This window comes from Apaloderma vittatum, unplaced genomic scaffold (genome assembly GCF_000703405.1).
Source record: "Apaloderma vittatum isolate BGI_N311 unplaced genomic scaffold, ASM70340v1 scaffold23827, whole genome shotgun sequence".
Taxonomy (NCBI): Eukaryota; Metazoa; Chordata; class Aves; order Trogoniformes; family Trogonidae; genus Apaloderma; species Apaloderma vittatum.
In genome coordinates this window covers 14780-35761 of record NW_009728186.1, presented here as the reverse complement: position 1 = coordinate 35761, position 20982 = coordinate 14780, and the positions used below count along the sequence as shown (strand labels likewise).

The 20982-nt window shown below is 45.6% G+C and overlaps 1 protein-coding gene across 1 annotated transcript in view; it reads left to right on the top strand.

Moving 5' to 3' along the window:
• The window catches only part of ACACA (acetyl-CoA carboxylase alpha), a 74765-nt gene that overhangs the window by 46177 nt on the left and 7606 nt on the right, over nt 1-20982 (top strand). Inside the window, exons 30-40 of the mRNA XM_009874003.1 lie at nt 1461-1604; nt 2219-2315; nt 3618-3725; nt 5702-5758; nt 6072-6116; nt 8742-8783; nt 9371-9586; nt 9803-9958; nt 11698-11901; nt 13874-14029; nt 14638-14784. Coding sequence (XP_009872305.1) covers nt 1461-1604; nt 2219-2315; nt 3618-3725; nt 5702-5758; nt 6072-6116; nt 8742-8783; nt 9371-9586; nt 9803-9958; nt 11698-11901; nt 13874-14029; nt 14638-14784 — 1372 coding nt within the window. The remainder of the gene's footprint in view (nt 1-1460; nt 1605-2218; nt 2316-3617; nt 3726-5701; nt 5759-6071; nt 6117-8741; nt 8784-9370; nt 9587-9802; nt 9959-11697; nt 11902-13873; nt 14030-14637; nt 14785-20982) is intronic.

The window sequence follows — 20982 nt, the reverse complement described above, 5'->3', positions numbered from 1 at the left end:
ACGCTGTTCCTGCGCTGCAGAGCACGGCCGCGTGCCGGCTCGGCATCGCTGGCCCTTCCAAGCAAGCTTGAAGGTCTCCCCACATTGCCGGGAGCTTTTGGGTTAGGTCCCTCAGTGGGTTAAGATGACTTGGTAGCACAATTCAGAAATTAGAAATAATTATTACCAATTCTAGTAGCGAGGGAAAGAATGTCTAGTTAGTTGTGTGCTTTTTGTTCACTGTGTGAGAAACTTCCTCTGCTAGTCTTGACCGTAACACTGAGGGTCTTTAAAAAACCAAATAAACCCAAGAATAATAGCCCGATCTCCAAAAATCCATGAACTGCTTCTCAGCTGGTGTGTGCTGCCATAGCAGTTGAACTGTAAGAGAACTCAGTGATACTTCAGTATATTCAGGATCTTGCCCTGTGCCAGAAAGGAACGCTGAGCTTTGGTGTGCAGTGTTCCTGCTTTAAATAGAAGTCTCTTACTCAGTGCCTTCCTCTGAGCTTGTGTAAAGCTGCTCCAGCCTTCCTCATGTCAGTGAGGAGCTGGGCCTGCACGACTGGTGTGTGTACAGCAGAGTATCCCAGGGCTTGAGCAGCAGACATCAGGCACGAGTACTACAGGAGTAAGTGTCTGGAGCTCTGCCCTCCTTGCTCCTTAAGACCGATGTGTTCTGTGGGCAGCTGCAGATATTTAGCAGTTGCCACCTTTTAGCAACCAAAACGGAGCAAAATAAATGAGTGGGGGGAGTTGCAGTGTTTTTGAAATCATGGGCTAAACGAGCTGGAGGAGCACATTGGTTTGGTCAGCAGCTGAAGGGGAAGGCACTGTGCTAGGATTCTGTTTAGGGTAGGAATACCAGGGTAAAACTATAGAAAACCCCATTTCCAGTAGAGGATTTTGGAGAGGTCGCTGTACCACACTGCATTTGACGAGCATAAGTTATGGTATCACCAGACAAATTGCGGAAGCAATGGGATAACATAGCTTGGTATGCCTCAACTTAATTTGTAAAAATTTATTAAATCTTTAAAGAAGTGTCAAAGCTTAGAATTATTGTTGTGTATCTCGGTATTCCACCTGTAAGGCAAAACATGTCTATAGGACAAAAAACCTGTTCAGCTTTGCATAGTCATAACTCACCTGTCATCTCAAGAAACTTTTTAAGAAATACTTGTTTTAAAAGTGTTATAATATTATTCCCTAACTCTTTCAAACTGTTTCTGTACTTTGGGTCACCATCTGGGTAAGGACATTAAAGGGACCAGAGGCATGCCGGCACTGCCGGGGCTTTGCAGAAGGCGGCACGGCAGGTCTGGCACGCTGGAGAATCTAAGAAATTGTGAAACAGTTAGACTGGATAAAGAGCCACGCTTCGAGTGGTCGAAGCATGTGCACGTGCACAGATCTGTCTCCGTTGGTATTGTGGTCTCCCTCGTCCCTGCTAACTGGGATCTCATTGAATTGCTGTTTAGAATGTCCTTCTCTTCCAACCTCAATCACTACGGGATGGTCCACGTAGCCAGCGTGAGCGACGTGCTGCTGGACAATTCGTTCACTCCGCCGTGCCAGCGGATGGGTGGGATGGTCTCTTTCCGCACGTTCGAAGATTTTGTCAGGTATGTGGGGAAGGGTGACGACTGTTTGGGGTGCCAGCTTCTCAGGCGGGCCCGAATGGAACCGCACAAGGTCTTTGCCTTGTCTAGAGTTGGTCCTGAGCTTGTTTGCTGAGTTTCTGGAGTTTCAGGTGTAAGTTTGTTTGGAGCAACATGTCTGTCTCCTTGAGGTAACTGCAAGGTTCAGACTGCTGTAAGAGCACTTTGCAGCCACAAGGATCCTCATCTTGAATTTCTGCTGATTGGGGATCATTTGGAAATGTGCTGATTCCTTCTAACGCTCTTATTCACGCGTATATGTGTGGGAGGCTTTGTTCCTTATGCTTCCAACCTTCTAGGGTAGACAAAAAACCCTAGGAGAGCCCAGAGCAGTCCTGGGGGCCTACGACCACAGGATCTCCAACAAACGTTGAAAGATCCAGCCTCTGCTTTGCTTAGGGGGCTGCAGGAGGTATCGCCTCCTCATCTCTAGAGTTTCAGTCCTGCAAAGGGAAGGAGTCTTTTTTTTTCCTCTCCCTCCCCCACTTAGCAATGTGATTTGTGGGTTTTAGTGCTAGATGCCTGCAGTGGGCTAGCAGCACCGTGGTGATGCCTGATATCTCCCTGGTGTATTTCAGAATCTTTGATGAAGTGATGGGTTGCTTCTGCGACTCTCCTCCCCAGAGCCCAACCTTCCCTGAAGCTGGACACGCTTCCCTCTACGATGAAGACAAGGTACAGTAGTGTGTTTTTTTTTTTCCTCTTGAGATTGCTCTCAGGTTGGAAATAGCAGGCGTGTGGAATGCCGCAGTGGCTGCGGGCTGGATACTTTTCACCAATTCGAGTGCTGGAAGCAGGAGTTAAAGAGCTTTGTGCATTTATGGGTGTGATTTGTTTGCTTGTTCCACAGCAGGTGATTTGGAGTAGGTGGCCATTTGCCGACTGTTCTAAAACTACGGCTAAATCTCTTGCTCTCCATGTAAACTTAGGTTGTGGCTTTTCACATCAGCAGAATTAGTAGATCCACAGCATCGAGACTGAGAGTTTAGACCCATGGTTAAGTTTCTGGACCTTCTGTGGTTATCGATGCATCGAACTGCATATTTGGCTGCTTTTAGCTTAAGTGCAGCTCGCCTTATTTTCTGTCTTACACCCTTCCCAGTCACGTTACACTCTGATTCTTCCCTCTCAGAACTGTTTTTAGGAGGAAAAGATGAGAGGAACCCCTCAATTTTTGCGTTTGTATGGAGAACAGGTGCAGAGGAAGCAGATGATTTATAATCCTTAGTGAGAGAAGATCAGTTTCCCTTAGAGACGTGCATAGTTGCTCCACTGCCCCGTCCTACCCTCCAACAACTCTGTTGGGATAGAGTCTGTGTCCAGAATAGGACTTGGTTTTAAACTGATCCATTGATCTTGATGTGTGTAAGTACGATAGGCTTGTTTCAGAGTATTACTGTCAGCCTAAATGTCCTCAGATCTCTCTCTTTGCCTCCCGCAAGAATAATTTTCACAGTTAACAGCAAGCTCTTAAATGCTAAATTTGTCACTTTTCAGAGCTCTAATGTAATTGATGCCTCCACATTATTTCATTTTGTTGTAGGCATGAAAACACACGTTGTTTTGCTCTACACTTTGAATTTGCTTAATTTCATTACCTTTCTGATGCCAAAGTCCTCCACTGTCCTGCCTGCATGGCGTCTTGTGAAGAGAGGACCTGACCCTGCTTTCTTTCTGCATCCAAATGAAGCACGCTTGAGTTTGCCAAGTCAGACGTGACCATCAGAATTGGATTCTCCAAATGTAGCTCCTGTTTGTGGACATGAACAATTAGTTCTGTGAAACTGCACATTTGTGAGGCTGCTTGGTCAGAGATTTCCTTCCTAGCTTTCCTTGGTTTACAGCGTGCTCTGCCGAGATTGTTTTTAACTGGGGCATCTGTGCTCTGGAGTTGTATTTAGGGAGCCTCTTTTGAGAACTCGCAGGTAGTAAGTTGTTACCTATTTGTTTATGGGGAATATTGGCTTTAAATTGCAGGCTGCCCGCGAGGAGCCCATTCACATTCTTAATGTTGCCATTAAAACCGACAGTGACGTTGATGATGATGGGCTGGCGGCCATGTTCAGGGAGTTCACGCAAAGCAAGGTAAGTTCCTTGGTTCTTTGCTCTGGAATGTGTGCTCATGCAGTACAGTTCTGTCTGCTTTGAGAAGAGTAATGATGAACATCCTTAGTTTATCCTGTCGGAAACCTGACCGCTTCTTTGGATGTAGCTGCACCTTTCTGAAGCCTCCAGGTCACTGCTTTTCTTTGTGCTGCATTTGAATCTGTCACATCAGGACTCCTCTTGAATTTTTGACAGAGTAGAAGACCTTGAAGCTTTTAAATGCATCAGGTCAATCTCCAAATGCTTGGAAAAAATGTACTGTATCCCTGTTCCTGGCTAAAGAGTTCTTATATGAGAACCAAAGGCGTGGGAGGTCATATTAAAAAGTATTTCCTGTATTGTGGTAGCCTTAATGCAATTAAAATTGGTTCTCCTTGTTGTTGTGGAGAGACAGCGTGGGCTGGAGGTGACCTCCTTGTGTCCCCATTGGTGTCTGCCTGCATTTGCTGTGCTGGGTGGTGTGAAAAACCTCCTCGACTGGCTTGTGGCTGCGAATAGCCCAGAGGTAGTGGGACCTGCTGCATCTGTGGGACCTGCAACAATAGGGGAGGACTGAGCGAGCGGTTTCTAACTTTGCTTCCCGGCGTGGGAGGTGGAAACAAGGGCCTCCAAAATGGGGCTGCTGTCCGCGGCGCTTCGGCAGCTTCTCGTCTCTTTAAGCAAAGAAAATAATCAAATACAAAAATTAAAACTAGTTCTGCTTTTCATCTGCTTGATCATGCTCCAGGCGTTTTATGGGAGGGGATAAAAGGAGAGAAATAAAAGGAAAAAAAAATCCAAAACACATTAAACTATCAAATAGGTTGATCCAAATTGTCCAAATAATCTTCTAGTCCCAGCATGTTGTGTGTGGTTTTTTTAATAGAAATTAGGATCATATACTTGTAAATGACTTGTGGAGGAGATTGAGGCAGTCAGTGTAAATGGAGTTTCTCCAGGTGCTGATGGCTAATCGCTCTGTAATAGCTGTGGACTTGCTGTGAGACCCACATTATTACGAGGTAATCAGAATCCTGTTGCTATGCTGTTATTGTCTGCCACTTGTGGAATTTTAAAAGCAATAACAATTTTTGCTTTTTAAATCATGGCATTATTAAAGTTATTTTCTTCCTCTTGCCATGAATATAGTCACTGATGCTCATTTTCAAAGGGCTTAACCTTAGTAAAACATTTCAGTTTGTGCTGAAAGGGGTTGTTTTGTACCTGGGCTAGCTGAGTTCTTGTTTCTTTTTTTGGTTTTGTTTTTCTTTTCTCGTTGCTTTTAAATTGGGAAAAGGAGGAGAAAGGAAAAAGTTTTAGAAAGAGGAACAGAATTACGAGGTCTTAACACTTCGAAAGATCCATGACATGGCAAATATTGACGGTAACGCTCATTGGAAATGCGGCTTAGTGGAATTGGATAGGGAAGCAATCAGAATGGATATTCTCTCATCTATTTGAAAAACTAAGTAACACCTATCCTTTATCACCGTTGCAATATTGACACATCTGCCCTTTGGTCTGGGTTGTCTGTGTGTTTATTGTGCCAAAATCAAGAATGTGCTACCTCCTTCCGTGAGTTAGTTCCTTTAAAACTCTTTCCATCCTTTTCCACAGCCTTACCACGTCTGTACTGTGGGCCCTTCAGAAAACAATCTTTTCCAAAAAGGGCGACTTACTTTGGCAAATGAACAAGAATATTTCCGGCAAGACTTGCATGTAACGCTTCTGCTTTGCTCGTTAGCCAGGCGCACCTGGAATATACCGTATTCTTGGGATTTGGTTACTTGCCCCTTCAAATTTCCAACTGATTGCCAGATAGAAATCAAATGTTGGCGGTGAGCAGACTGAAGTGGACCAGGAACTTACAGCACAGACGCAGGAGGATCTGCAGAGCTCTTTTAATTCGTGGAAAACTTGGATGTGTTCTTTTTCTGTTAATCTGGTTGCCTGATGCCATCCTTGCCTTTTTACAGAAATCGGTCCTGATTGAACATGGGATTCGGCGGCTGACTTTCCTCGTAGCGCAAAAGGTATTTTGATCTCTCTCCTGCTGCTCAGAACTCTTTGGTTTCTAGCTCGTAACAGCATTGCCGTTTGATATGTTGTTCCCAACTTAAATGATGCATTAACTATGTTTAGTTCTCTCTTCACTGTTTTTATTCTTTAAAATTTGAGATGGTTTTGATGAATTCGCTTAAGAAAATTAATTGACAATTGCAAACAATCTTGACATCTCTTGTATTCTTGAATTAATTCATTTTTGATTTTCATCCTAATTGCTAGCTTTCTTCTGCTTTTTTTTTTTTTGCTTGTCTTCCCGCGTTTGCACATTTCGTTTGTAAGGACTTCAGGAAACAGGTCAACTATGAGGTGGACCAGAGATTTCACGTAAGTACAAAGGGCCTAGAACACGGTGGTATTTTTGACGTGAGGCCAGGAGACATGTAAGTGACTCTGGGCTTCTTATTTGGGCATGTAATGCCAACGTTGCTGTGAGAGGCGAGTGAAGTGTTTAAACAAACGTCTTAACTCCAAATGCAGGAGTGGGCCTTTGCCTTCAGCGGGCTCCTCCACGTACCAAAGTCTCTCTCGTCACCTGGCTGAGCTCTCAAGTGCCACATTAACGCTGAGCTTGGTTCTTTCCGTGTTGTTTTGTGTTCGAAAATGTAATTATGCAACTAAATTTTTGTATTCCGTATGGAGTGCAATGATTTGTTCAGGCTTCTCACTGATTGTAAGTAACTTAGAGGAGGAGCTGAAGTGATTCGCTAAATCCTGTGACGTAGAAAATGTTTGATGCTCTTACTGCTCAGAATTACTTCTTACCCCAGGGCTTGGCTGTCACGGAGGGCCAGTTCAGCCCTGTTTTCAAGGTGGCCATGTAAGACCTAAAATAGATTTTTATCTCCTGTCTATCTTCACAGCTCTGGAAGCTACTAGAGCTGTTAAAATCAGCAAAAATAGTAGTTGAACAAACATGTGTATCGCCGTGTGAGAGTCGCTGCCCACAGTGCAGGTACACAGTCATGTCAGCTGACAGCTCCGGTAGGGAACTGGGCTCTGGAGAGGTGCTGGGACTCGAAGCAAGGAAGTCCAGGCTTTCAATTTAAAAAAGGAAGTTTCAGAGAACCTGGGCAATGAAATAGGAGAGTCTGTGGATGAGCACGGTAACGTGTGTCCGTGGTCAGAAAGGAGACAAAGAGTCGCACGGATTTTTCCCTGAGCTGGCGCTGAGAGCGCTGGGCTGTTGGGCTGCTCCCGGCTCCTCGGCAGCGTGGTGTGCCTGTCAGCTGTTTGCAAAGTTTGTAGAGCACCTCCGGGATCTTTTGAGAGTGTCAGTCTTTATTACTATCTCCTATTCTGCTCCGTTTATTACTGGACCAACTATTAACTTAGCCAGGGCCTGGGCTTGGGTTTGTTTTTGTTTTAATTACAGTCTATATAATTAGTTCCCAGCATGTTGAGGTAATAGAGAGTTGCTCCAGCAAGCTTCCAATTTCCTCATCTCATTAGGTTTTTAACATGATTATTAGTATAATAATCAACTATGATGATTTCTGTGGTAGCTCTTCACATTCTGCAGTTTGCAGGGTGTCTTGATTGGCTAATTTAGGCAAATTATTTTGATTGTCTTGATGATGGTTGGTTGATTAGAACACAGCAGGGGTATAATTCTTTTGCCTAGGAAATGCAGCACTCTTTTGGATTTTGGTACCAGAGCACTGATAATATTTTGTGTGTGCACATCTAATTATGATATTTGCCCACAACGCCAGTCAAATGCCTTGGAAGCGATTACATTAGTGATAGAATGAGCGTGGTTGGTGTTGGAAGAAATTGGCAGCGTGCAGAGGGGGACAGGTGGGAGGGATTTGGAAGAGAAGTGAGGAAACGGAGAAGTGGTTCTTTTCTTAGAGTGTAGTTGATGCTCGTAGGTTCACCTAATCAGGCTGGAAGACACACTCTAGACAAACACAAGTTATTTTACTCAACTGGGAGACATCAGGTGAAGTTCTCAAGGCTGTTATTTGTAGGAGGTGAGGAAGGTGCCTAGCCAGAAGGTTACTCCTAGCCTTAAAAGCTGTGTTGCTCAGTGGAGCCTTATATTCTGTTACCACGCACTGGTTGTTGCACGGAATCAGCATTTCGCTGACAGTGAGATGTGATTCCGAAATTCAGTGACTCCAGGTCAGATACCTCCTATTTCTCTCAGTATAAGACAGTTCTGGCAAGTTGTGTGTGCTCTCTCAGGTCACCCTTGGCATAAATGGCTGCTATTCCCGTGGTGGTGCAAAGCATTCCCACAACTGTAGAAGTGTAATTCCACAGCAATCGGTGGCTTTGCTCGCACGTAACTGGAGGGATGGGTAGAAGGATGCTGTCTCCTCTTTCTTTCTTCTTCTAAAACACGTGCAATATACAACAAAAATATAAAGCCCTTTCTGTTTGCTAGGATTTTATCCATGCGATAGAATAACGGAGAAACCCCCTATTTGGGGGATTTTTGAGAGTACTATTTAATAAACGAGTGTAAAGTTATTGGATTGCCATTCATAGTTTTCTTTGGGAGGAGAGTATTTCTAGCAGTAACAGTATGAAGAGAGCTATAGAATACAGATCATTGTTTTGTGTACCTTGGCTTCTGTGAGGGTGTGTTCATATCATTGTGCGGCTCCCAAACATTTCCAGAGTAATCATAGTGATAATTCAGCGAGAAGTTTCCCACTGCTGTCCGGACAGTTCCTTGCTATTGTCTGTTAATAATTGACAGTGATAACCAAAAGCCAATCAAGCCGCCTCTGTTGCTTTAGCAGAGAAGACAGGTTTAAACTACCTCGGCTGCCTTCTTGATTTTCCACCACTATTGGTGATGTTGGAAAAAGCAGCTTGTGACAGCTTCTGTCACCTCCTCTGCTGTGGTGCTGCCCCAGGTCTGGCTTGGGAGCACACTTGGGGTAGATCAAGTGGCTTTGCTTTTGTAGGGCTGACATCATTGCTTTTATTTTCAAACAGAGGGAGTTTCCGAAGTTCTTCACGTTCCGTGCCCGGGATAAGGTGAGTTGTATATTCTTAGTATTTTTCCTAAATGTTGGCTTTATCCTTCTTTGGTGTAGCTGTTCCTTGCCGGTCTAAGCGGGTGGGAGCTACCTGAGCCCAGCTTCCCTGCTCAGAGTGGTGTTTTCCTCTCCCTCGCTGGGCCAGTCATCCACACGCGCAGCGATTGATGTTGATAACAATGACAAGTCTGGGATTTGGGGATAAACATTTGTTCCTTTGCAAGCCTGACCTGAAGCTTCTGTTGATGCAGATTTTAGTTGCGGTGTAACCGGGGAGCGTTGACAGCAGGACAGGGATTCAATACCCAACTTTCTGACTTGCGTGAAAAAGAGTTGGGGGCGGGGGTGTGCTTGGGAATTTGCTGTCTTGCAATTTGTCTTCTGCTCTCAGTATTTCAGTAATTCCGACGCAGCTCTTGGTGCTAATGACTCTGCGTGAGAGAAAATTCGGGGTTGGATTCATTTGGACTGATAGCTTTTTAGTTAAATGTAAAATTTCATGAGGGGTGTTGTCTAGTTCTCCCATCTTTAGTGTTTCTTAACCCACCCTCCTCTTTTCCACCCTCTGATGCCACATGCCTCCAGTTTGAGGAAGACAGGATTTACCGTCATCTGGAGCCAGCTCTGGCTTTTCAGCTCGAGTTGAACCGAATGCGAAACTTCGACCTGACGGCCATCCCGTGTGCCAATCACAAAATGCATCTCTACCTGGGAGCAGCCAAAGTTGAAGTGGGAACAGAAGTGACAGACTACCGCTTCTTCGTGAGGGCTATTATAAGGCATTCGGATCTGGTTACCAAGGTGAGTTTTGTCACCCACGCAAGGTCTCTTTCCACAGCAGTGGAAGTCATTCTAGGAACCTGCGCGCAAACATAGTGCCTGCGTAAAGTGCCGGGGCTGCGTGCCCTCTCCTTCCCTGAGTTGGCCCTGGCGTGTCTTTGAAGACTTTGCATTCCTGTGCCTGGAGGAGATTTTTCTGCTGTAGGAAGTAAATTATTTTTTGGCTGCATCTGGCAGGAAGCCTCCTTTGAATATCTGCAAAATGAGGGCGAGCGATTGCTTTTGGAAGCCATGGATGAGCTGGAGGTGGCGTTTAATAATACCAACGTGCGCACGGACTGCAATCACATCTTCCTGAATTTCGTGCCTACTGTCATCATGGACCCATCTAAGGTACAGTCCCTTCCCTAGCTGTGAACCATTTGTTTTTCTCGGTCTTGACTCACCAGAATTAAATCCTCTTTTGTTGCCTTTTTTACGCTACGTAAGTGCACCCCTCGACTGAGCACATTTTAGTGCCGTTGGTGAATGCCAGGCAGTTTCTACCGGCCATTTCATAACAGAAAGCACCTGAAATTGGGGACCAATATTAGAAGTGGTGACATGTGGATCAATTTAGTTCCTCTGCAAGCACTGGAGCTTTGCTTTTCAGTAAAGGAAGTGGAGTCACGTAACCAGTGAACATCTCTAACTAAAGATTGCTTTAGTTGAGGTGCTAAACCAATTTTGTTTCAAAAGGGGAGAGAATAACTTTTATTTCAGCCCATTAAGGCAAGTTTGTTTCATGTTGGGAACCTGTTTGGCATTAAGGAAGAAGGAAAGCTTGGGTTTTCCTCCAGTCTATGAATTAAATACTAAATATAAGATTTCAGAACGAGTGGAACTTGTATTTTTAGGGGAGTAACTCTGGGCTTCAGGCAATGCAGCTCACTTCCTCTGTGTAAACTGAACAGCAGTTTGTTCAAAATACAGTTGGTATTTGAAACTAAACTTATTTTTTTGTTGTGTGTTTAAGATAAACAATTTTAATAAGGAAATAGATTTAAATGCTCTTCTTTTTGTTACAAAAGTCCAGATTGCATCCAAATAGAATGTGAGATAAATCATGAACTTGAAAAGAATTTGTGAATTCAGCTACAAAAAGAAGTGCCTCATGTTCGGTCTCTGATACAAAACCACAGAGATCAACATTATAAATAAATGAACATTAAGCTTTGTAGATGCATAAATGAAAGTGTTTGGGCATAAAGCATGTTTCTGGTTAGCAGAGCCACCACAAAGAAAGTCCCAAATAAACTGTAAAGGCTGCGTTTAGTTGGAAATCAACATTCTGTCCGTGCTTACCGAAAGATGAGAGCTGACCTTTCCTTATGAGAATAACTGAAAGTTTTAAACGATGACTTGGTTATCAAAATAAGTATCTCTTGCTTACTGGCTTTCAAACCATGATTAAAAATTGGTGGCTTAAACTGCTTTTGAATAAATCCTCTCTCGGCGCATCCAGAATCTTTAGTTCCCCGGAGGTTCAGGAGATGCTGGGCTGTTCAGCCTGGGGAAGTCAGGTTGCCCTCAAATGTCTGCCGTGACTTTTCCCTGAGCTGCTGGGGAAAAGAGACTTTTTATTTTTTGAAAGTATGCTAAAACCAGCCTGTAAATTGCCTTCTTTTAATATGCGCTATTTGCCAGCAGTAGTACATTATTATAAAGTTTAATGGAACACCAGAAGGCCGAGCTCCGAGTAGTAATTGCTTTGCTGATTTAAAGCGCCGTACCGCTTGCGCGCTGAAACATGAGTGTCGTGCGTGGAAGTTGTACGTAACTCTGTGTCAAGGATTTCACTTCCCTGCCTTTGGAAGGTCTCAGCCACGAGCTGTGCCTGTGGGAGGAGAGGGAGGGAGGGGATACGGTGGGTACGCTCTGCCTTGCTGAGGTGAGGACAAGCAGGTCACCGAGGTCCCGCGGCAGCGCTGGGCACGTGCTGCTCCTCGGCGCTTCCATCGCTCCTCTGCTGGGATGTTCTTCCCCTGCACTGGGCTGACTCCATGAGCAGGAGCTCAGCTGGCGGGACGAGGGGTGACAAAGCGATGGATGTGTCTGGAAAAGTGAGGGAGATTCTGCTCCTGTGTTTTAAGATCGAAGAATCTGTGCGAAGCATGGTGATGCGCTACGGGAGTCGCCTGTGGAAACTCCGCGTCCTCCAAGCCGAGCTGAAGATCAACATTCGTTTGACGCCGACCGGGAAGGCAATTCCCATCCGTCTCTTCTTGACCAATGAGTCGGGCTACTACTTGGACATCAGCCTGTACAAAGAAGTGACAGACTCCAGAACAGGGCAGGTACGGTTCCACAGAATCACAGAATCGTTGAGGCTGAGCGATTTATTGGGAGTGGGCACGTGATACCTGATGAAGCCTTTCGGTGGCGTGCAGTGTTTTCAGGTCACAGAATACTGCTGTTCAACTTTGGCAAAAGAGGAAGAATATAAAGATTGTCTTGCAGTAGGTGTGCAAAACACAGTCAGTTTTGTAAGGCTGCGTCTCTTCTGGTTGGTTTGGACGTACCTTCGTCTGTCCATCTGTTTTCCTCTGTGGCAGGGCGCTCAAAAAATTCGGAGAGGTAATCGCTGTTGGTGCTCATCGCGTAGGATGTAATAAAAAATATTAATTACACATTTCCCTGAGTAGATAGAGAAAATCTGCGAACTTATCTTTTAAATTTTAAAGATATAGGGAATGACCTGCTTAGGGTGATGGAAAATTATTGAAGGTGCTTTTATATCATTTTTATGAAGCATAATGGGCTATTTTGCAATGGTTGTGGCTATTCTGGTATTTCTGCTTTTCATGGCGCAGGACTAGTGTAGTTAACTGGCTACATATGCTAAAATACGCGGAGCATAGGATGCATGAAAAATATTTAAATACGGAAATGTTTACATCTCCCTCTGTAATAATCTCTCTGTCGTGCAGTAGTAGCAGCAGAATAAATCACTTGGACGCCGCTGATGTTGAACACAAAGTGCTGAGTCACCTTTTCTCCCTCTCTTCTCCATTTCAATTTTTCCAGCGAGCTGCCTGGCCATCCAGCCTGCCCGGTCCTGAAGATCCTAGAACAGATAGAGTCTGTATGTTTTACTTCATTTCTGCCTTTGAGCAGAGATGAGGAAAGAAAAGAATATATTAATAGCCTCCAGTGGCTGAGCCTACCACTTGAGCTTTGTTAGTCATTTGTGAAGGTCACCTTTCCTCTTAAACTCTGTCTCTGATGAGCTTTGTCTTTTCCAAGTGAGGGAATGTGTTTGTGTCTGTACAGCTTTTAGCAACTTTTCCGATATTGGATTTTTTTGTATTTGATTTTATTTTACCCAGGTCCTATTAAAAAATTACACTGATAGGAATTAGTTCAATTAACATTTTGAGTAGTTGGGAGGAAGATTTGTCTTACAAAGCTTGGAGGTATTAGATTTTTAAGAGATTTTTTAAAAGACTTTAGTAAATCTTCCCTTTTGTGATGGAGTTGCGTAGGATGGGTTCGGATACGTGTATTTGTAACAAAATTATTGCTGTTCTGTTAAAAACAGCCTGATCGTGTGGCTTCTGCCAGGCATGTTTCTTGAAAGCCTTTCCCAACCATTATGATTCTGCGATTTTAAGATTCTACCGAGCAGCTGGTGCGCTGTTGTCCCAGCTGAGCAGTGCTCCTCCTGCTGCTTCGCTGAAATAGATTTCCTTCGGAGGCCTGGCTGAGTGCAATATATAGTGCCATGAAACATGGCAGCTGATAATTCATGTTGCTACTCTGGGAAAATCTTTTAAACTTATAATATCAAAACTTCAAGCCAAATGACATATGCAAGTCTTGACCTAGCTTCCATGATCAGTCAGTGGAGATACGGATACCGGTGCTGCTCGACTCCATAAATAACAGAGATCTCCTCTCGGCTCCCAGCTATCGCAATCCATCGGCGTAGGTACGGCATCAGGGGAAATACCGGTGAATGTGAAGTCATCTAAGTCACAGGCTTTTTTTTTTTTTTTTCTGCGGGGATGTGGCTCTGTTCACTACCGTGATGTGGTAATAAGTCAGCGATACTCGGATCGGAGCGGTAATGGTCCAGCCCTGCCTCCAAAGGGTAGTCGCCTGTGATGAAGCGCGGTGGCACAGGGGACACGAGTGTTACCGTGTTTGTAGAGAACAGAAATAGGCCTGATGAGGCTGCAATATCCTGCTGATTTTGGGTAAAATTGGGATGAGAGGGCTGTATGGAACCAGGGGCTTAAGGCATCCTCGGTTGTGTTTGTGCTGCAGATCATGTTCCAGGCATATGGGGACAAACAGGGACCACTTCATGGGATGCTGATCAATACCCCGTACGTGACCAAAGACCTGCTGCAGTCCAAGAGATTCCAGGCGCAGTCTTTAGGGACATCGTATGTCTACGACATTCCCGAGATGTTTCGGCAGGTACGTGTTCTTACGGCCCAGTGGGTCATTCTAAACTTGTGTGCCTGCGAAGCGCTTCTCTCGGTTGCCCTCGTTGCTTGTCAGGAAAACCAGGGGCCTGAAGCTGGAGAACTGCGGTCCTCAGGGTCTGTGCAGCTGTGGACTGAGCCTGCTCTGAAAGAAATGAGTTCTCTAGATACACCGCTGCTGTGATTCTGTTGACAAGTCGAACGGTAGAAGCTGAAATGTAAACCATCTTCTGTTCCTTGTGTATGTTTTTCTGGTTTTCCACTCTGCTATTTAGCCTTCCAAGAGGGTTAGGCAGGGCAGGGGCAATAGTTCCTAGGACAAGATCCATACACCATTGGAGGTGTTAACGAGTTGCAGAATTTATTGTGGATCTTGATTTGCTGGGTTCTGTCCTGAACCACATAAATTAAATTACGCTACTTCGAGTGAAATTGTGTTTCATGGATCGAATTCCAAAGTAAGTGATACCCACTGAATATTATCAGTCAGACTGAGTATTTTCAGAGGGATATTTCAGAGAGAACGTTAAGTCACGGTGGATTGAATAAAAATATTTGCGGATGATTTCCTTAACAAGAATTTATCTTTTCGCCGTCCAGTCTTTGATTAAACTCTGGGACTCTATGAATGAACACGCGTTCCTGCCAACGCCACCGCTGCCTTCTGACATACTGACCTACACGGAACTGGTGCTGGATGATCAGGGCCAGCTCGTGCACATGAACAGGCTGCCGGGAGGAAATGAGGCAAGTTGTACTTTCTTTAACGCTACTTTTCTTTCCGTGTCCTGCAGTACATTGTGTTTTGGACTAGGTTTGACAATTGTAATGAAAATTTACCAGCCAGGCACAAAATCTATTCATTCGGTCTTTCACAGATGAAATCTCTCTCTTGAAAATGAGATTTTTTGTTTCATTAAAAATTAATACTTTCCATACAACGGGTATTTTAACCTCCACAGTAAATGATGATTCCATTTCAAACCTGTGCCTATGCTGTTTTTCCTTTATAATTAAAAAGTGCTCATTCAGCTATTCCAGGTAACGGAGGTTTGTGTTTGAGCGAAGTACGCTTTACAAGACTAAATAGGAATGTTTTCATTTGCTTAAAAAACCCCAAACAAAACCCCAAACGGAAAAACCAATTTTATGCTTTCCATTTAAATACACTCCGTGTTTGAGTAGTGTGTTGGCAAGGTGTGAGCAACATCCCCCTCTAGTGAACGACTGACTTGAGGCCGACAGCCGGCGGCGGCTGCCGGGGAGACCGAGTCGCTCGTGGCTGTTGTGGTGGCCTTTGGCTCGTGCGTCCTTACATTAGCAAGCCAAAGACTGCAGCACTGAAATGGCTGGAGATTAAAGCTAATGAGTAAAAGATGTGCTTATTATAGGTTTGTTGGGGTTCTTTTGCCTAGGCTAGATGGTAGTTTAGATTTAGTAATTTAGATTTGAACAGTTCCGAGGGGTGGTGTCGTTTAATTTTGTTCTCAGCGTCATTGAACAAGCACCGTCCTTTGACTAGATGCGTAACTGAAGATTTGCAAAAGCTCTGTTCAAAACCGTCAGGTGTAGTGAGGAGGGGAAATGGGGGTTTTCATCACTATTTACTGCGGGTATCTTGTCAGGGGAAGGTTCTGAATATGCTGTTTTCAAGCCGAACCTAATCGGTAAATAGTGACTGTGGGAGCACTACGTCCTTGTCTTTTGCTGGTCTGTAGGAGAAATGTTTTAACTGGCATAATTAAACCTGAAATGAGCTATTCCCTGCATCCGTAGCGAGAGCTGGGGCTGCGGCGCTGTGGAGGCTTATGCCATCATCTTTCTCTCTTTTCTGCTCTCGTTCAGCGTTTGAGTGGATGGTGGCTGGGGAAATAGCAAAGTCCCTCAGGGACGTAGCTCTGTTCTTGCTGAAATTACAAGCACAGAGCTGCCTGGGCATGAACATGTAGTGTTTACTCTGCCAGTATGAATACAAATAGTCTTATTATAAGAGATTCTGTACCCAAAGACCACCAAAAAAAAAAATTAGGAGCTTTTTTTAACCCTTGGTAGACTTCCTTGTGCTCAATCTGTATAGAAATGACAAGGCTCTGGTGGTGTGCCTGGTGCCGTTATCGAGTGCATGGGTTCAGGCCCTGCCTCTGTGGCCGTTGAATCACCAGAAAATGAGATAAGCAAGGGGAAAGTGTGATGCTCCCCCCACGTTTTTCAGTTTGGCTGCGGGAGATGTCTTCTTGTGGAGGTATACGGCAGAGTCTAACCTGCCATTTAGTGATTTCCCGGAAACGAGGCGAGGGCGCTGCCCGCAGAGACGAGATCCCGGCGCGGGGCTCGGGGAAGCCCCACGAGCAGTCGAGCTGAGGAATTGCTCCGAGCTGTCAGTCTGGCCTGTCTGCAGCTGGACGAGTCGCCGTTGGACCAATTGCATCTGGAATGAGGTCTGAGGCTTCGGTATTGAATTCTGTTCCCCGCAGCCGGCACACACAATAGTGCTCATTCACCCGGCGGAGGGCGAGGTTCCGGCAGCGGCCTGAAGGACGGGTGACATTCAGGAGGTGACGAGCTGCCAAACGGATTCATTCCTCCTTTATCTGGATGAGCTGACTTCAGGCTTTTATGGTTTAATTCTGTTCAGCTGAGGAAACAAATTCTCCCAAACGCACGCTCCAAGTTTCTCTTTCCAAAGCAGATGGCTGCAGGGGCGGAGAAGGACAAGGCAGGTTGTGAGATAAATTCGGAGCGTAAGCCTTTTCTTTAAGGTGCGAAGTGGATCCATTCTGCTTTTTATTTTTTATTTTTTTTGAGAGTCAGTCTGCATAGCTTCTGGGCAGAGAAATACAGCATCTTATCTGCCAGGAAGCAAAGATCCTTGGGGTAATCCATCTACGTGGCAGTAGCTCGTAGCGTTGCATAGGAAGAGGAGACGAGCCACAAGGAGCAGGAGCAAATATTAATCGGTTCTGCCCTTCTTCCACGTGATGCAATGGTGAACCATTCTCAAAATATGGCATGTTCCTTTGGCTTTCTCAGCTTCGTCTGAATTTGTTAAGGGAGAGTTTTGTCCTCAGATAGATTTGTTTGTCTACAAAATGTCAGAAGCCCATGTGTGCTGAAAGTCGTTTTAGAGGGTAGACAATCCCTAAAGAACGGGGCATCGAGGTTCCCAAGCCTGCTTAGCAGCCTTAGTCAAAGTTTTCACCGTTTCACTTTGCTCATATCCTAGCAAGATGGGATTGCTTTGGAGTGTTACAAGGATAATTTAGGTGGCTGTGTTTTAAGAGTCTTTGAATTTGTACGTACTGAGCACTGCATATTGTGTTAGCCAGCGTTTCCTGGGCTTCTGTTAGTGACCCTTGTTGGTCAGTGCCGATAGAGCCTGCGCCCCAGAGAGCCAGAGGTGGGAGCTGGTTCCAGGTCAGACCCCCATGAGCTGACAGACGGGAGTGCCTGGTAGGAGGTTTCCAAGTGAATGGTTTAGGGTTTTTTTCAATTTTTTTCCCTCCCCTTTCTTCCTGGTAAAAGTTGCTATTTTTCTGAACCCAGAGTCTTTTGAGAGATTGCACCTCGTGTGTTTTTTAGTGAAGAGGAAATTTCTATTGAAAACTTCCGACTGCAGTAAATAGAGCTTCTGTTTAGTGCATTTAGGTTCCTATTACTGTTCTACTTGGTTTAGATCGCAGACTCACGCACAGCTGTTCATTCCCTGATGGCAAGCGAGGGCTGTGCCGCTGTGGTATCAGCTGTTGTGAGGCAGGGCTTGTCTTTCCTGTTGGAGCTGTGCTACATCGTACCAACAATTACACTTTCTCTATGTGCGAAGGGGTCAAGACACTCTTCCTCTTAAAGCATTCAGCTGAGCTGAGTGCCCTAATTGTTTTAGCTGGCAGGCAAAATTGAGAAACCAGCATAAAATCCAGGAGATCTGTGGTCACTGTGTTCAGCTGGATGTCAACAACCCGCGTCGCAATCCCCGCTCTAACGCGGGGCAGAGCAGGAGCTCGACGCTGCGTTTCTCTTCGATTCTGATTCTCCCGTCCTCTCAGAGTTCACAAGCAGCGATCTGGGCTAACCTGGCTATCTTTTCAGGAAAATCTGTGAAACGAGAATTCTCGAGAACTTTCACAACCCAAGCGGTTTTTCTGCAGTTCGCTTGCGACCACCTCACGTAGCCCACCACCTCCGTTGGCAGTAATTATCTCTTTGCTTGTAGTCTCAACAAAGAAGCCAAGGACTTAATGGACCATGAAAATACAACTTGCTATTTATTCCTAGACAGTGCTGGCTCCTTCCGAGCGGAGGATCCGGGCTCGTCGTGGCCACGCAAGGGAGCTTGCAGTGCTGCTGGCCCTGCAGAAGCCTTTTCCCAAGCTCTTGTCCACCTCAGGCAGCCAGAGTCCTTCCTGAAACACGTCTGCTGCCTGGATGTTGCCTGGAGTCTTCTGCTAGGTGCTTTCCCTTCTGGATCCTTCATGTTAAGCTTGGGAACTGTGTCCTGCTCTCTAGTTACTCTTTTTTTTACACGTGTGTCCTCTAGTACTAGTCCAGCTGCTTTGACACTTCGGCTCATGCGCCAGACTGTTCTGATAAGCTCTGTCTGGTACCGTAAGACTTGAGTGAGCCATTCACCAGGCTCAATGTGCCGTGCTAAAAAGTTGAGAACAGTTTGCAAATAATTCTCAGAGCCGGCAGGTACAGAAGGGAGCCAAAGAAGGCAGCGTTTTATCGGCAGAATCAAACCCCAGTCAATAGCTGCCTTCTGATCCTCCTCAGTGAAGACTGAAAAGACTTTAGGACAAATAGGATATAATTTGTTGTGCAACTGTGAAGGTATCAGGAGCTGAGTACCAGAGGTGGATGCTCAGCCTGACTCAGAGCTGACTATTTAAGGTCACACCATTGAAATGTAGAGTTTCTGTAAGTGTGTGTAGGGGGGAAAATTCTTGTTGTTTGTACGCATTTTACACTAAAATGTCCTTAAGAAAAAGTTTTAAGTTCATACCACAGCCTGGAAGCTTATCTGGGTTATAAAACAAGACTTGCAACATTTCCGCTAATTTAAGCGTGTGGCAACTCGCACCATGTTTTAAAATGTGTTGGTTGCAGTAGCTCTGCTGAAGATCCAACCTGCGCTGGAGTGACACGCGCTTCGAATGCCCCTTGGAGGTGACTTTCTTCTGCAGATGAGCATGTGAGCTGAAATCTTAGCGTGAGAAGGTGATTCCCTCAGCCCGTTGGAGAACTCATTGTCATTCCTGAGCTTGGCGTTCTGGTGTTTTTCTGTAGTGTTTTACGGGTTTTGACTACAACTTGCCACGATCCTCTGGTGCTAGGGCTGCGCCATCAGCTGATAAAACCCAACTAATCTTCAAGAACAAGAGGAAAGCGAGTGGAAAGAGGGGCTCCAGCAACACCCCATTGTACCAGCCTCTCACCCTCACGCAGCAGCGCCCATGGAAAATGTGTCATTTTCCCTATTGGCACTAGATGTCACAGTTTTTCCTTCTCAGAAGCATGAGGAGCAGAAATAATCCATAATGGGAGCCGTCAGCTGGAGTGGTGGCAGGCACCTTGCTTGTGAAGGTGGGAAGGTGTGGCTGGGTGAAATTCAGGAGAGCAGCGGGCAGAGAGCTGCGGAAACTCCGCTTTGGCCGCTCCCTGGATCGCCGGGGGCCGAAAGGTGTGGCTCAGGAGTTTTGCACAAGCAAAGCTCAGTGGCTGAGCTGCGTGTTCTGCTTTGTCACCCCGTGTTCCTGCGTTTTGTGACAGGCTCGGGGTGTGAAAATATCCGCTGGGCTGCTTACAGAGGATGGCAAGTGCTGGAGAAAAAGCAGAGGATGGCTGATGGCAAAGTCTGTGAAATAACACGAAGGGGAAGGCGAACACCTCGTGCATTTTCCCACCCCTGCTCCAGCCCCACCACTGTTTTTCCCAGAGATTACTGTGAAAATAGTTGTTCCTCTCTGGGTTTCCCAACCCTCCTTCCTGATGAGTTTTGGGAACAATCCTGACCTGAAGGCTCTTCTGGCATTAGGACTGGCTTTAATTAACGGGGAACAGGGGTGACTATTTGTGCTGCACAGCGAGCGATGTCTGCTCCTCTGAAATACTTGGGATGCAATTTCAGAAGGTGATCCTTCTTGGGCAGAATAATTTTAGCCCCTGTCGATGAGACGCTTGGGGGTCACAATGAGACGCGAGGGTAGGGATTAGGGCAGAGCACGCTTCTGTCATTGGCTGGAGAATGTTATTTTTAGTAAAAGGTGGATCTCTTGTGACAAGTGCAATATAATACGAATGAAAAGAGAGTCCCCTGGCATCACCAAAAGCTTTTTTCTCATTTATATGCTTAGATCTTCTAATGTAACTTTGAGTAGTGGGGGTGTACGTGGGAGGATGGGACCGATGCATGTCCTGGGGTGGACAGAGGTCTCTGGGTCTGAAGAGTGGTTGTACCGTTATGCAGGAGTACTTCACCAGATGCAAACTACTTCAGCAGAAGTTTTCAAGCCTCACTCTGCCTGGGCAGAAGTTATTGCATAGTTTGGGGAAAAAAAACGCTTTTGTTTTGGAGAAGAAGCTGGCAGTGTGGCTCACAGTTGGTTTCGTGGGCTCGCAGCAGGAGCTTGAATCGATAGAGGATTTGGTTGGGGTTCAAACATGATGCCTTTTGCTGTCCCACACTGTGCAAGCTTCATACCTTGCACTGCAGATGTGTGTTGTAAAAACTACTTTTACGCTGCCTTTAATGTTTGTGGGGTTTTTTTGAGCTTTCCTTGTGGTGCTCTGTGTGTCCACTCGCTTTCCCTGAACATCCCCTGGCCTCGTGCTGCTTTGCTTCCCGGCTCGCCGTCTGCATGCCCCGTGGTCCGGAGTGGGAACTCGGGTCCCTGGCAGCGCGCTGTGCTGCCCCGCCTCGTCCTGGACCCGTTCCTGCCGATCTCTCTT